At 43.5% G+C, this 16,101-nt stretch overlaps 1 protein-coding gene across 1 annotated transcript in view; it reads right to left on the bottom strand.

Annotated features, from left to right (window-relative positions):
* LOC117434526 (mucin-2) overlaps positions 1-16,101 on the bottom strand; it is a 32,278-nt gene that overhangs the window by 2,706 nt on the left and 13,471 nt on the right. The window contains exons 26-44 of the mRNA XM_059002781.1: positions 15,871-16,027; positions 15,258-15,386; positions 14,681-14,831; positions 13,976-14,019; positions 13,384-13,638; positions 6,543-13,073; positions 5,919-6,154; positions 5,470-5,644; positions 4,975-5,228; positions 4,555-4,738; positions 4,079-4,328; positions 3,582-3,760; positions 3,231-3,300; positions 2,792-2,913; positions 2,483-2,514; positions 1,989-2,160; positions 1,456-1,560; positions 1,059-1,099; positions 443-565 (exon numbers count right to left, since the gene is read on the bottom strand). Coding sequence (XP_058858764.1) covers positions 443-565; positions 1,059-1,099; positions 1,456-1,560; positions 1,989-2,160; positions 2,483-2,514; positions 2,792-2,913; positions 3,231-3,300; positions 3,582-3,760; positions 4,079-4,328; positions 4,555-4,738; positions 4,975-5,228; positions 5,470-5,644; positions 5,919-6,154; positions 6,543-13,073; positions 13,384-13,638; positions 13,976-14,019; positions 14,681-14,831; positions 15,258-15,386; positions 15,871-16,027 — 9,210 coding nt within the window. The remainder of the gene's footprint in view (positions 1-442; positions 566-1,058; positions 1,100-1,455; positions 1,561-1,988; positions 2,161-2,482; positions 2,515-2,791; positions 2,914-3,230; positions 3,301-3,581; positions 3,761-4,078; positions 4,329-4,554; positions 4,739-4,974; positions 5,229-5,469; positions 5,645-5,918; positions 6,155-6,542; positions 13,074-13,383; positions 13,639-13,975; positions 14,020-14,680; positions 14,832-15,257; positions 15,387-15,870; positions 16,028-16,101) is intronic.

The raw sequence follows: 16,101 nt of genomic DNA, 5'->3' as shown, positions 1-16,101 counted from the left end.
CACACACATTGAGATCACAGTTTTCAATGAGAGAAGGCCATTCAGCCCATCACTGCTCGTCCAGTTCCTTGCAGCTGATAGTTCTCAAAACTTTGGTTCTTAAAGGATCCCGGTGATTCAGTATCAACAGCACGGCTAGGTAACCCTTGGTAACCCATTCCATCCCCTCTGTGTGAAGAACTGTCTCCTACCCGCTCTGCCCTAAGTCTGTCTCCACTTAATTTCCAATGGTCCTGGTTTGTGATAGACAGTAGCTCGTTTCTTGATAGGTCATGTGACTGGTAAATAAACAAACCCATACATATTTATATGCTATAACGTTATTGTTTCTACTTTATTTCTGTACAGAAGCTGCTCAGTGAAAGACAATGCAAAATGCATTCAAAATCAAATGGGCCGGTAGCTTCAGGATTGTCAGACTGTGTAATGAAGTGGCACGTACAATCTGGCATTCGGTGTCACAGCGCATTGGCACGCAATCAATGGCTTGCAGTTTGGTGGCTGGGTCCATTTCGTAGCTGCACCAACACATTTCACACGTGTCCGTAGGAACATTGGATCCAGGCTGTAATACAATAAAATAAAACACAGTGGATCAACACCTATCCTTGTGTACAGTAGTGGGAACAAATAGAGCAATCCTTTATCGAAAGTGTCTTATACAGTAACAGAGTTTTATTGCAATTAGAAACTGTTTCATTCAACTTAGTTAATACAGTGGTCTATACAAAATGCTCTAGGTATAATAATATAGAGTGGTCTATAACAAAGTACTGTAATGTTTGCAATAAAATGAAATAATGGGGCTGTCAATTTCAAGCGCAGCCCTTATAAACATTTCCCATAGTAAAAGCAGAGCAAAGTGTAATAAAACACAGTGAAAGCATGGTAAAACATTGTAAAGAATAGCAAGGTATGGTAAAGCATATTAATAAACACAGAAAACCAGGGTAAACTATGGGAAAAGCATGGGGGAAAACTGCCCAAAAAAAGTGAAAAAATCCCATGGTCAATTTTTATAAAGGCCAGTGTACATATGATACAAAGCCTGCCCTCACCTGATATTCCGTGTTGTTGAACACGCAGACATTCTTGGGCACTACAGAGAAACAGACAGCATGTTAAAACAGATGGATTGCTAACTGTAGTATGAATAGTTGGGTGATCCAGTCAAATGAATCTGTTAACAGCTAACCATGGACCATGAACACCCCATACATTCACCCTACAGTGCTTATGGTCTGTATGTCTAGTTTGGTGTTTATTTTAATTCAAGTCACATTTTTAAAATGTTTGTTTGTTTTTTTGATGATGAAAAAGCAGTTTATCCAGGAAACGCAAACCAGCATTACCCGGGGTCTGGGTGGTACAGGTATCTCACACTGCATACCGTATGTATCTGGTTGTATCCATGCCCTGGAGGGATAATAAAATAAAATCTACAGCAATGCTCACCGCACGTATATTCTGGACAGCAGCCATGCTCCGACATACTGATCACTAGCTGGAACCCTGGGTCACAGCTGTGCTGTGTTTTCGGGCAGAGGTCCACATTGCATTCTGTGTAGAGAAAAACAACAAATGCAGCTTGTAAACGTTTATGTATTAAAAGCCTTTCGTTCACAGTGGTCCTCAACAGCTTTTGGGCCACGGGCACGTACAGCATGCATATTGCTGGTAAGACTGAGGACGTGATCATTTTTATCTCAACATTTATTTAAATAAAAATGTAAAAATGCACAAAAGTTGAGACTGAGAGCACAGTGTGGTAGAATCGAGTTTCTCAGCTGCTGCATCAGTTTTGCAATGGTAAAGATTATGGACTAGAGATTCTCAAAGATATTTATTCCAAATCGTCATTAGAGCAGTTTTTTTCTGAACTGAATAAAACATCTAAAATGAAAAATAAACAACTTAATACTTCATTGGAACCCCCGAATTAAAAGTCTAATCACTGCTTTAGTTGAACTCTCTAAAGGAATACTGACTGCAGATGGTCTTGTTGCAGCACGGGCCGACTGGCTCGGTCACTCGCTCCTGTCCCTCCATGGAGCAAGTCACAGGCGACTCTTCTGTGCACACGTGGGGCTTGCACTGGACACTCATCGAGTCTCTGTCACAGACACAGTCCTGGCAGTTACTGTGCCACGTCTCACCAGGCTGAGAACAAAGAGAGGAGCGATGCCTGTTGTGAAGGGATCATTCTATTGTATTTCATTGGAATACTTCAAATCATACAGTGTGTGCAATAATAATGAAATTGTTAGATAGATGAAAGATTTGAGTATATAGACCGTGCACACACATACTGTAGCTAATTTATACTGCAGAAACTATTATTAGAAACACTGTATAAAGCTACTCATGTAGACAGTGTGCTCTCTACATGACACATGACAAGAGAAAAAACATCTAGGGTATCAAACAGACAGGTGAATAGGATTCATGAGGTTATGTTATTATTTACTATGTATTTCAGTACCTGTTTGGGCATGCCATCAGCACCAGTGCAAGCTGCAGGAGTAAAAAAAGCAAAAAAAATACAATGTCAGTCATTAATGTCAGTTTAACTATTCTACTCAAAATTAGATGCAATTGTTTTTCTGGCAGCTTTGCTAGTGCAAGTGCATGCATTATGGGATGTGATGTGATGGCCACTTCACCAAACCTCCCTGGACCGCCTTGATGTCAAATGTTATCTAAAAGTTATGTAACCTGAAAAAAGAAATAAATAACTAAATTGGGGTTGCGTTTGTATTGGATACTAATACACTGTGAAGCCGTTGCTCACCACAGGAGGAGACACAGACATCGGTGAAGGAGTTGAACAGGGTGGTCCCATTTGGACAGAAGCAGCCTTCAGTGAACCAGCTTCTGCTGGGTTCGTTTTGGTCAATGTGTTTTTCATCGTCACTGTTCAAAAGAAAAGACTGCATTAGGAGGTATCGAAAACCTTTAAAGACGTAGGACTGAAGAGTACGGGTAATTTACAACCAGGTGGTGAAAGCTGCATTCGTGGTTTTAGAGCTTTTAACCTCGTCTCATCTCCCCGGCAAGCGGACAGCAGAATTTGTAAAGGCAGTGCATCACACAACATGTGCTTACCCTGTAATCTAAAGTGCTACCTTATTGTCAATGTCTTTTTTTTAATATGACTCCTATGCAGACTTTAAACAACAGCCTGGCATTGCCATTACGTTTCTGTGTTTCCCAGAGTCCTCTCTACTCACTTGGAGTTGCAAGTAGGCTGCACATTTGGTCCGCATGCACGGTACTCCTTTGTTGGTGGGCAGGAGTAATCTGCAGGAAAGCAAACAGCAGCACATAGGTCAACATAGACATCCATACAGAACATCTGGTTAAAAAAAAACCTTTTAAAAGGTGCGTGCTAAATATTACAGTGCTGGTACTTTCACTGTTCTCCAAATTCCCCTGAATGATAGAACAACCGTGCTTTTCTAGTACTTTTATATAGAGCCCAGTAAGTTTTGTGCTGGTTTTGATTTAAAAACAGTGGATGCTTATGATCTTGTTTTCTATCGGTTGGCATATGTGTCTATGTGGTTTGGTATTTCACTTACCGCATTTCCCATCAGTAGAGTTCCTCCAGTCCACGCAGACTCCTGCAGTCTTGCACATGGAGGCGTACACTTCCAAACTGGAGCAGCCAATCCTGGTGCCCGGCATGTGGCAAACATCATAATAACAGGCCTCGTAGAATGGCAGGGCTGGGATTATTGTATTGCATACTTCAAAGACACTGTAATCAGAAGAGATTTATAAGTGTCCGCTGAGTAAAACACTGTGATCACAGTATATTACTCTACACACTTTATTTCCAATGAACCGGAACTTATTGCAACCTACTGTACTGACTGTTCGATGATTTTCCTGATTAACACTAAATTCAGTTTCCTGTGCATGTAATGGCAAAGCGTCAGCCTGACCTTCTTCGGTCAGTAGCTACTCCAATCACTTTCATCACAATTACATCACTTTCATCACAATGGCATTTTCTGAGCTCGGTTTTTTCTTTCTTCTCTCCCCCAAGCAGTTAGAACAAAAAATGAAGCCTTACTTGCTGTAGATAATCTCGCAAATAGATGCTTTGCACGCAGTTGTCGGAGGTTGAGTGGGTAGTGTAGTGGATGGGTATGGAGGCGTGGATGGTGTCTTGCCTGATGTCGTGGGTCTTACAGTTGGTGGAGGAGTAGTTGGTTTACTGCAGCCCGTTTTGTTGATACGCCAGTTGTGGGCTGAATCGGAGCAGGATTCAATAACCTGGCTGGGTCCACTGCAATCATTTTTCTTGTTGTTGTCACAGATTCCTAGAAGAAGAGTAACAGTACATTGGCATGTTCTGTAAAGGTAACAAAGAGCTAAGAAGATGAAGCCTGTAACTAAGAAGATGCATTTGGATGCCCCCCCCCCCCCCCCACACACACACACACACTGTTCCGATCATTAAACCAGAACCCTGTGTCTTGAATGAACTCAGAGTAAGAGCTCAGCAACGTGACATCATAGAGAAGCTTTGAATGTGTTCTTTCTTACCGCACTGTCCTTCTGTGTTGCCCTGGAAGAGTGAGTAGGGAAGCTGGATGAGGAACACCAGGCCTCTGAAGGACACATGAGCATTGATCTCAGGGATGTACACATTGATTTCAATTCCTGTGTTTGAGATCTGGATGCCATCTCTTGAAAAGCCTGGGATGATTGGTTTGTTATCGAACATAATCTGCAGTGGGGAAAAAAAGGAGGAAAGCATTATTAATAATAATAATAATAATAATAATAATAATAATAATAATAATAATAATAATAATAATATCCAAACTGAAAATATGTACTTTATTGTCTAGAATTCTACTCTGCTTTCTACTGCAGATTACATTTAATTAAAGAAACGCATTCAAGTCGCAGTGCGCCTCACATGTACATGCAAGCACATTTCAAGATGCAAGCAGACATTACCTTGCTCGTCTTCTGTCCATTGACTAGCAGCTGTGTCATGAACACCTCGTGGTTCTTGTAATACACAGTGAGGGATCGCGGGCAGGAGGAGAGGCCGTCTGCAGCGTCACACAGGTAGTTTTCTACAATTATGCTGAAATTGCCGTATTTGGGTGTGATCTCCTTCACAAGAACGTATGTGCAGTCTCCTTGGAAGTCGTAGATTGTTCCATCAAAGGTGATGTAGTGAGGATCTCCCCATCCATAACAGGTGCCTAGGTGGAAAACAGAATCGATTACTTCTGCTGCTTTGAAAAATATACTGAAAATGTAAGAACTGACACCCTGGGATCATTCAAGAAGCTGCTTGATGAGATTCTGGGATCAATAAGCTACTAACAACCAAACGAGCAAGATGGGCTGAATGGCCTCCTCTCGTTTCTTAACTTTCTTATGTTCTTATGTTCTTATGAACTGTGTAGCAAAAAATAGGTCAGCAAAATGGACTATACTTACATTGACATTCATACTGGTAGCAGCATCCAGATTCATCATACACCTTAACTGGCGGGAGGTTATTTACACATTCAATGGGTTCCACAGCCTTGCACGGCATAGGCTCCACATTGACTGTGGAGCCTCCTTCACATGTTGCTATTGTGCATTTATCAATCTTCCAAGTCTCACGGTACTACAGGCATTAAACAAGAATAGACAAATGGGTTTACATGAATTGTCTTTCTATGTTTGTAAAAAAAAAAAAGGAGGGGGCCAATTACACAGGTGTGTGGGCTCACTCTAAATATATGGGGGGGATACTCTGTACATGCTGCTTAGTAAGGGTTCATTTCAGGCTACATGCACTGATTTCCTTTTCCTTGTCATCATAAGGGTTTGTGAAAAGGAATATCTCTGGCATTTTAAAAAATATTCCTATTAGGAAAATACACGTTGCCTAACATTACCTTTCTGGGAGGGTTAAGGTGATCGCAGCCTTGATGAGTGGTTGCTGGTACATGTGGTGTTGTTTCCTTACTGGTGGTTGGCTTTGTGGTTGGCTTTGTGGTGGATGGAGCACTGGTTGTTGAAGGCACAGTAGTAGAAGGGCATTCACCGGCATGTTTCTCAATCTCACATTTATCACTACAGGTAGCTGTGAAGCACCATCCAGCATTATCCGTGTAGTTGTATATATTGTCTCCTAATCATTGCAGAGAAAGAGCTATTAGTTTATGTAGAAAATAACATTATTCAATGACAAAGCTGGATGTGTTCATTGCGACATTGGCTTTTAAAGAGTTTTTTAAGTGAGTTTGGAATCACTGCACAACACAGTATGCACAAAAATTTCAGCATTGCTTTTTTGAAGAATGTTTAAGCTTTTAAAAAAAAGTCCTTTCCAAAAATACACCTCCTGTAATCTTTTGATTCTGACTCAATTACACATTTCAAAGCAAGTGTGAAAACATGCATTTCTTTGACCTGGTCTATTGAAGATCATTGTACTGTGCCTTTCGGGGTGTTTGCATGAAAGGTGCTTTATAGTTATTGTAACATATTATTAAGGTAACATAAGAGTGATGCCTTACCAGGTGCATATCTGTTTCCATTGACATTGCAGGTGCACACGGTCCACGATGGGCTTGTAGTAATTGGTTCTGTGGATGTTGGTGTGGATCTGGAGGTTTTAGTTGGGGTAGACTCTGTGGTAGTGGGAGAAAGAGGAGTTGTTCCAGGCATTGTTTCTAGGGTCGTAGAAGATGGTCCTGTTGGGGTCTTAGGTGGTGTGGTTGGTTTTGTTGATGCTGGCTTTCCTGTAGTTGTTGTAGCAGTGCTACTTGTTGTAGAAGCTGTTGTACTTGTCACTGGAGTTGCAGATGTTGTTGATTCAGTGGTGCTTTCAGAAGTGGAAGTGGTTGTTTCTTCTGGAGTTGTCGAAGAGCCAGGTGTTGGTGTAGCGGGTGGTAGAGTTGATGCAGTGATTGCAGTTTCTGTTGTTGGAGGGGTGCTTTCAGTGGTGGACGAGGTTGTCTTTTCAGTGCTGCTTGGCGTCACTGCTGTGGTTGATGAAGTTTCTGTGGTGGTACGAGGTTTGGGCACTGGGGAAGATGTTGATGTCTTGGGTGGTGGAGTTGATTTTGTTGGGGTTGGCTTTCCTGTAGTTGTTGATTTGTAGGTGCTGCTTTCGGTTGTAGCAGTGCTACTTGTTGTAGAAGCTGTTGTACTTGTCATTGGAGTTGCAGATGTTGTTGATTCAGTGGGGATTACGATAGGTCCAGTTACTGGTGTTGATGTGGTAAAGGTGATTATAATGGGTTTAGTTGTAGCAGTGCTACTTGTTGTAGAAGCTGTTGTACTTGTCACTGGAGTTGCAGATGTTGTTGATTCAGTGGTGCTTTCGGAAGTGGAAGTGGTTGTTTCTTCTGGAGTTGTTGTAGAGCCAGGTGTCGGGGTAACGGGTGGTAGAGTTGATGCAGTGATTGCAGTTTCTGTTGTTGGAGGGGTGCTTTCAGTGGTGGACGAGGTTGTCTTTTCAGTGCTGCTTGACGTCACACCTGTGGTTGATGAAGTTTCTGTAGTGGTACGAGGTTTGGGCACTGGGGAAGATGTTGAAGTCTTGGGTGGTGGAGTTGATTTTGTTGGGGTTGACTTTCCTGTAGTTGTTGATTTGTAGGTGCTGCTTTCGGTTGTAGCAGTGCTACTTGTGGTAGAAGCTGTTGTACTTGTCACTGGAGTTGCAGATGTTGTTGATTCAGTGGTGCTTTCAGAAGTGGAAGTGGTTGTTTCTTCTGGAGTTGTTGTTGAGCCAGGTGTCGGGGTAACGGGTGGTAGAGTTGATGCAGTGATTGCAGTTTCTGTTGTTGGAGGGGTGCTTTCAGTGGTAGACGAGGTTGTCTTCTCAGTGCTGCTTGACGTCACACCTGTGGTTGATGAAGTTTCTGTGGTGGTACGAGGTTTGGGCACTGGGGAAGATGTTGAAGTCTTGGGTGGTGGAGTTGATTTTGTTGGGGTTGACTTTCCTGTAGTTGTTGATTTGTAGGTGCTGCTTTCGGTTGTAGCAGTGCTACTTGTTGTAGAAGCTGTTGTACTTGTCACTGGAGTTGCAGATGTTGTTGATTCAGTGGTGCTTTCAGAAGTGGAAGTGGTTGTTTCTTCTGGAGTTGTTGTTGAGCCAGGTGTTGGGGTAACGGGTGGTAGAGTTGATGCAGTGATTGCAGTTTCTGTTGTTGGAGGGGTGCTTTCAGTGGTAGACGAGGTTGTCTTCTCAGTGCTGCTTGACGTCACACCTGTGGTTGATGAAGTTTCTGTGGTGGTACGAGGTTTGGGCACTGGGGAAGATGTTGAAGTCTTGGGTGGTGGAGTTGATTTTGTTGGGGTTGACTTTCCTGTAGTTGTTGATTTGTAGGTGCTGCTTTCGGTTGTAGCAGTGCTACTTGTGGTAGAAGCTGTTGTACTTGTCACTGGAGTTGCAGATGTTGTTGATTCAGTGGTGCTTTCGGAAGTGGAAGTGGTTGTTTCTTCTGGAGTTGGTGTAGAGCCAGGTGTCGGGGTAACGGGTGGTAGAGTTGATGCAGTGATTGCAGTTTCTGTTGTTGGAGGGGTGCTTTCAGTGGTGGACGAGGTTGTCTTTTCAGTGCTGCTTGACGTCACACCTGTGGTTGATGAAGTTTCTGTAGTGGTACGAGGTTTGGGCACTGGGGAAGATGTTGAAGTCTTGGGTGGTGGAGTTGATTTTGTTGGGGTTGACTTTCCTGTAGTTGTTGATTTGTAGGTGCTGCTTTCGGTTGTAGCAGTGCTACTTGTGGTAGAAGCTGTTGTACTTGTCACTGGAGTTGCAGATGTTGTTGATTCAGTGGTGCTTTCAGAAGTGGAAGTGGTTGTTTCTCCTGGAGTTGGTGTAGAGCCAGATGTCGGGGTAGCGGGTGGTAGAGTTGATGTTGTTTCGGTTGGCTTTCCTGTAGTTGTTGATTTGTAGGTGCTGCTTTCGGTTGTAGCAGTGCTACTTGTTGTAGAAGCTGTTGTACTTGTCACTGGAGTTGCAGATGTTGTTGATTCAGTGGTGCTTTCAGAAGTGGAAGTGGTTGTTTCTACTAGAGTTGTTGTTGAGCCAGGTGTTGGGGTAACGGGTGGTAGAGTTGATGCAGTGATTGCAGTTTCTGTTGTTGGAGGGGTGCTTTCAGTGGTAGACGAGGTTGTCTTCTCAGTGCTGCTTGACGTCACACCTGTGGTTGATGAAGTTTCTGTGGTGGTACGAGGTTTGGGCACTGGGGAAGATGTTGAAGTCTTGGGTGGTGGAGTTGATTTTGTTGGGGTTGACTTTCCTGTAGTTGTTGATTTGTAGGTGCTGCTTTCGGTTGTAGCAGTGCTACTTGTTGTAGAAGCTGTTGTACTTGTCACTGGAGTTGCAGATGTTGTTGATTCAGTGGTGCTTTCAGAAGTGGAAGTGGTTGTTTCTACTAGAGTTGTTGTAGAGCCAGGTGTTGGTGTAGCGGGTGGTAGAGTTGATGTTGTTTCGGTTGGCTTTCCTGTAGTTGTTGATTTGTAGGTGCTGCTTTCGGTTGTAGCAGTGCTACTTGTTGTAGAAGCTGTTGTACTTGTCACTGGAGTTGCAGATGTTGTTGATTCAGTGGTGCTTTCAGAAGTGGAAGTGGTTGTTTCTACTAGAGTTGTTGTTGAGCCAGGTGTTGGGGTAACGGGTGGTAGAGTTGATGCAGTGATTGCAGTTTCTGTTGTTGGAGGGGTGCTTTCAGTGGTAGACGAGGTTGTCTTCTCAGTGCTGCTTGACGTCACACCTGTGGTTGATGAAGTTTCTGTGGTGGTACGAGGTTTGGGCACTGGGGAAGATGTTGAAGTCTTGGGTGGTGGAGTTGATTTTGTTGGGGTTGACTTTCCTGTAGTTGTTGATTTGTAGGTGCTGCTTTCGGTTGTAGCAGTGCTACTTGTGGTAGAAGCTGTTGTACTTGTCACTGGAGTTGCAGATGTTGTTGATTCAGTGGTGCTTTCAGAAGTGGAAGTGGTTGTTTCTACTAGAGTTGTTGTAGAGCCAGGTGTTGGTGTAGCGGGTGGTAGAGTTGATGCAGTGATTGCAGTTTCTGTTGTTGGAGGGGTGCTTTCAGTGGTGGACGAGGTTGTCTTTTCAGTGCTGCTTGGCGTCACACCTGTGGTTGATGAAGTTTCTGTGGTGGTACGAGGTTTGGGCACTGGGGAAGATGTTGAAGTCTTGGGTGGTGGAGTTGACTTTGTTGGGGTTGACTTTCCTGTAGTTGTTGATTTGTAGGTGCTGCTTTCGGTTGTAGCAGTGCTACTTGTTGTAGAAGCTGTTGTACTTGTCACTGGAGTTGCAGATGTTGTTGATTCCGTGGTGCTTTCGGAAGTGGAAGTGGTTGTTTCTTCTGGAGTTGTTGTTGAGCCAGGTGTCGGGGTAACGGGTGGTAGAGTTGATGCAGTGATTGCAGTTTCTGTTGTTGGAGGGGTGCTTTCAGTGGTAGACGAGGTTGTCTTCTCAGTGCTGCTTGACGTCACACCTGTGGTTGATGAAGTTTCTGTGGTGGTACGAGGTTTGGGCACTGGGGAAGATGTTGAAGTCTTGGGTGGTGGAGTTGATTTTGTTGGGGTTGACTTTCCTGTAGTTGTTGATTTGTAGGTGCTGCTTTCGGTTGTAGCAGTGCTACTTGTTGTAGAAGCTGTTGTACTTGTCACTGGAGTTGCAGATGTTGTTGATTCAGTGGTGCTTTCAGAAGTGGAAGTGGTTGTTTCTTCTGGAGTTGTTGTTGAGCCAGGTGTCGGGGTAACGGGTGGTAGAGTTGATGCAGTGATTGCAGTTTCTGTTGTTGGAGGGGTGCTTTCAGTGGTAGACGAGGTTGTCTTCTCAGTGCTGCTTGACGTCACACCTGTGGTTGATGAAGTTTCTGTGGTGGTACGAGGTTTGGGCACTGGGGAAGATGTTGAAGTCTTGGGTGGTGGAGTTGATGTTGTTGGGGTTGACTTTCCTGTAGTTGTTGATTTGTAGGTGCTGCTTTCGGTTGTAGCAGTGCTACTTGTTGCAGAAGCTGTTGTACTTGTCACTGGAGTTGCAGATGTTGTTGATTCAGTGGTGCTTTCAGAAGTGGAAGTGGTTGTTTCTACTAGAGTTGTTGTAGAGCCAGGTGTCGGGGTAGCAGGTGGTAGAGTTGATGCAGTGATTGCAGTTTCTGTTGCTGGAGGGGTGCTTTCAGTGGTAGACGAGGTTGTCTTCTCAGTGCTGCTTGGCGTCACTGCTGTGGTTGATGAAGTTTCTGTTGTGGTATGAGGTTTGGGCACTGAGGAAGATGTTGAAGACTTGGGTGGTAGAGTTGATGTTGTTGGGGTTGACTTTCCAGTGCTACTTGTTGTAGAAACTGTTGTACTTGTCACTGGAGTTGCAGATGTTGTTGATTCAGTGGTGCTTTCGGATGTGGTTGCTCCTCCTGGAGTTGTTGTAGAGCCAGGTGTCGGGGTAGTTGGTGTTATGGGAGGCGTTGGGGTTGTAAAGGTTGAAGATACTTTTGTTGTAGGTTCAGATGTACTGGTCTGTGGCTCTGTTGTCGTTTCACAATGATAAGCATCACAACAGAGAAACCTTATCTGATAGTTGTAGCACAGTGGAAAGATACCCTTTTGATCTTCATTTCTACATGTTAGTCCTGTAGCGATATCACATGTCACAGCTTGACCAACGTCCTCAATTAATTTTTCGAGATACTTCTCTGCCCTGCACTCAATTCTGCTTGGCATTTCGAATGACTTTTCGCATATCTTTCCCCCAGCTGCTACGATCTTGTCATAGGTTTCTGAGTCTCCACCTCCCATACCCAGAGTTGGGAAATTGGTATCAAACCACTGGGACCATTTACAGGGACGCCTGCAGGTGGTTGCAGGGCTTGTGGTGTAAGGGACTTCGGTTGAAATGGTCGGAGGTCTTTCAGGGGATGTAGATGGGATGACTGGGCGAGTGGTCGGTGTAGTTTCAGGGGATGTAGATGGGGTGACTGGGCGAGTGGTCCGTGTGGTTTCATGGGATGTAGATGGGGTGACTGGGCGAGTGGTCCGTGTGGTTTCATGGGATGTAGATGGGATGACTGGGCGAGTGGTCGTTGTGGTTTCAGGGGATGTAGATGGGGTGACTGGGTGAGTGGTCAGCGGTGTGGTTTCAGGGGTTGTAGATGGGGTGACTGGGCGAGTGGTCGGTGTGGTTTCAGGGGATGTAGATGGGATGACTGGGCGAGTGGACGGTGTAGTTTCAGGGGATGTAGATGGGGTGACTGGGCGAGTGGTCCGTGTGGTTTCATGAGATGTAGATGGGGTGACTGGGCGAGTGGTCCATGTGGTTTCATGGGATGTAGATGGGATGACTGGGCGAGTGGTCGTTGTGGTTTCAGGGGATGTAGATGGGGTGACTGGGCGAGTGGTCAGCGGTGTGGTTTCAGGTGATGTAGATGGGGTGACTGGGCGAGTGGTCAGCGGTGTGGTTTCAGGGGATGTAGATGCGGTGACTGGGAGAGTGGTCAGCGGTGTGGTTTCAGGGGTTGTAGATGGGGTGACTGGGCGAGTGGTCGGTGTGGTTTCAGGGGATGTAGATGGGGTGACTGGGCGAGTGGTCAGCGGTGTGGTTTCAGGGGATGTAGATGCGGTGACTGGGCGAGTGGTCAGCGGTGTGGTTTCAGGGGATGTAGGTGGGGTGACTGGGTGAGTGGTTGACTTGCTGCTGGTCACAGGTGGTGCACTTGTCGTCGCACCACAGCTCACAAGGTTGCAGCAGTATGCACTGATCTCATAGTTTAAGCATGTGGTTGGATTATCTTTGTTGTTGCACTTGAGCCCAAACGAACTGTTACATTGCACTACTTGTCCTAAGTCCGCTAGAGGTGTATTTGGGTATTTCTGGGCTCTGCATTGCACTTGCAGTGGATGTGCGCACACAGAATGACCTTTCTCCTTGATCTTATCATAAGTTTCATGGTCCCCTTCGTTACTGTCAGTTGGGAAGCTTACATCATACCACTCTGACCACTGGCAGATTTCCTCTAGGCAGCTAGTAGTACCACTTGTTGTTGATTGTGAAGTTGCTGTAGGTGACGAGGGCGGAGCTGTTGTAGTTTTGCCTATGAGATAAAAAGACAGATCATTTAAAACATTTACATATATACAAAAACATTATGTCAACAGCAGTCTTTCACTGCAATCAGCAGGTATTTCAGAAAGAGACCTTAGGTATTTGAGAAAGAATACGCAAACGAGAGACATAATAATAATAATAATAATAATAATAATAATAATAATAATAATAATAATAATAATTATGAGCATTCTGAGCTGACCATAATGCAAACAACTCTGCACCTATCTCACATTATATGCAAAACTTTATATCTGGCAACAAAAAAAAAACAATCCAGAAACAATATTTCATACCAATTGGCGTGGTTGGATATGGGGTGGTGAAGTTGAACACTGTTGGGGTATGCTTTGTAGTTCCTATGGTAGTAGTTGATTGTACTGGTGGCGATGTGGTGTGCGGTGTTTTTGTTGTCTCGCAGTTGTAGATGTTTCTGTGAATGGTGCCATTTTCTCCGCAGGTAGCAGTTATACAGCTTCCTAAGCCATCAGTGGTGTTGTAGATTGTTGCACCATTTGGATACATATTCCCGTGGTAGGTACAGTAACATTCTAGTAAAGGGATCAAGACAAATAATATGATTACAAATACATGCAAAATGGACAAATCTTGGTCTGTTGTCCTTGTCTGAGCTCTCATCACTGAAATATGATGAAAAGTATAAGGGAAATTAAAAGCAACAGGCAGTAAAACGAATTTTAAATACAATCTTAGAGAGCAGTAAATACAAAGAACTCAGGAAACCAGGGAGTCATAAAAGCAAAATTAAAAGAAATAGCTAGGCCTGTATGCCTTATACTGTACACGTTTCTTAAATGAATATTTCTGCTTACATTTTAACAGTTACTCTATTTAAATGCAAAGGAAAACAAATGGTATTCAGCTTACTGTGAACATCATAGCTGCAATGCACTTCCACAGATTTACAGGAGCTGAAAAAAAACAAAATAGTGTTTGATATACCCAAGGGCTATAATTACAGCTTAGTATAGCCATCCTTATAGAAATGGAAAGTGCCATGAGACATTTGATATAATCAATATTATTATTAATAACATTTAGATTAAAGGGCATACAAAACCATTGCGTAACACATTCAAAACTGGGTTACTATCAATGATTTCATGTGCTCTCATGGGATCTACTATTCCACCAGTAGTTACCATGAACAGCAGGATCTTTGTGTGTAATTACATAGAGATGGCCTGTGCAATGCTAGTAACATGTAATTACACAGTTATTACAGTGCCATTGCAGGGCTATTCACTGCCCTGTAATTTTGAGTTCCATCACCATTGCAGAGTCAATACATCATTCAGTTAAACATTATTTTTGTTGACTAAAAATATCCCCATTCTTCTCATTTATTTTTTGCAATACTGCATGCACTAAACTTCAACAGGTATTGTTGGAGTGGCAGGGTGAGTGCATATCTTAGATAAGCATGTTGGCATTTGTACACTGTGGTTCAAATGTCTTTATTAATAGATTTGAATGCACTGTAGCAAGTCAATGAATGCTTTCAGCGTTTAGTTAACTCTTATCTCCATACAGTTGATAAATGTATAGATGTATACTGTAATTGTAATATACCATGATTGACAGTTCTCTGTAGAGGGAACCTCCTCTCCGTTTTTATAGTGATTTTCTTCATCGTCATAGCAACCGCAGTCTTCCTGTTTTACACACTTCATCGAATCCTCATCAAAATAGGGCTGGTTCGGTGGGCATTTTGGATAGCAACCTGTTTAAAAACAACATTTGAACATTTGAATACCTCCCCCCTTGTTTAGTATGTTATTAAACAGAAGCAGTGATGGTTAGGGTTAGGGTTAATGACGTGAAGTTAATGTATTGGGAACTTGCATGGATTTCGGGAACATCTCTTTTTACTTCTTCAACTGAGGATGCAAGAGAGTAGGATCTCTGAATTTGATGGGGTTTTGGCAATTTGGTCTTGTTCAGCAGAGAGGTTACGGACTGAATTGTGACGATGGGCTGAAGTGTCCTTCTGTCAGTTTGGTGTTTTGTGTTGGGCATTAAAAGTACAGATTTGTTTGGGTTTAGCGTTTGTATGCCTATGTTTATACTGGACTAGATTGTGATGTGTTTCAGTAACGATGATTCTGCCTTCGTGAAATAGTTTCAGCCCGCTCTGCACAATCCCTACCTTCCAATCCTGGGATCTGGCTGGAGCACGTCCCACTGGGGTTCCGGCAGGTCTTCATACAGGGAGCTCCACAGGGCTTGTAGTGCCACTCACACTCGCCAGCGGGGTTGTAGTAATCACAGAACAGCGCTGGAAGAGAGGGCAGACTGAAATCCCAGTACCCAAGACACTTCCTTATCTGTTCCATCTCTCCACATGTAAACTGCTGCTTGCCAATTAATAATAATAATAATAATAATAATAATAATAATAATAATAATAATAATAATAATAATAATAATAATAACAACAAGCCTGGTTTGATCAAACAGTATATCTAAGATAAAATTGAAAAAGAATAAAGTGGTCTGGCGACCTAAATTCTCAAGCAATTTGGAGCAAAGTATGGATGAACACGGAGGGGCTTTGACACACAGCTTGGAAGAAAAAAGTCTGATCAGAATTGAAAACAAAATAACCAGCACAGGACAAGAGCACTAAAGGACTCCTGTGCCCTGTGTACCTGAATTATGGAGTAAGAAGATTTCAGATCACAATCAAAGATGAAATGACTTATCATCCTGCAAACAGAGAGCTCACTTATGATTATTAAAAAAATAATAATAATATTTACGGCAAATCTCAGGGCTTCTCCACGCAACGCACACGCCAGCCTCATTACAGGCCTCAGCATAGGAGGCCACAGCTGTGCAGAAACACTCGCAGTCTCCCCCAGAGTCACATGCACAGGAGTCTCTCACGCAGGCATCGTAGTACGGAGTGGGGTTCACCTGTAGAGAAAATCCATTATTGCCAGATCCGTATATGAAGTGGAAAAGGGTTAAAAAAAAAAGTTACGAACACA

The sequence above is a fragment of the Acipenser ruthenus genome, chromosome 28 (genome assembly GCF_902713425.1).
Source record: "Acipenser ruthenus chromosome 28, fAciRut3.2 maternal haplotype, whole genome shotgun sequence".
Lineage (NCBI taxonomy): Eukaryota > Metazoa > Chordata > Actinopteri > Acipenseriformes > Acipenseridae > Acipenser > Acipenser ruthenus.
Note: the sequence above shows the minus strand (reverse complement) of the source record. Positions and strands in the feature narration are given on the sequence as shown.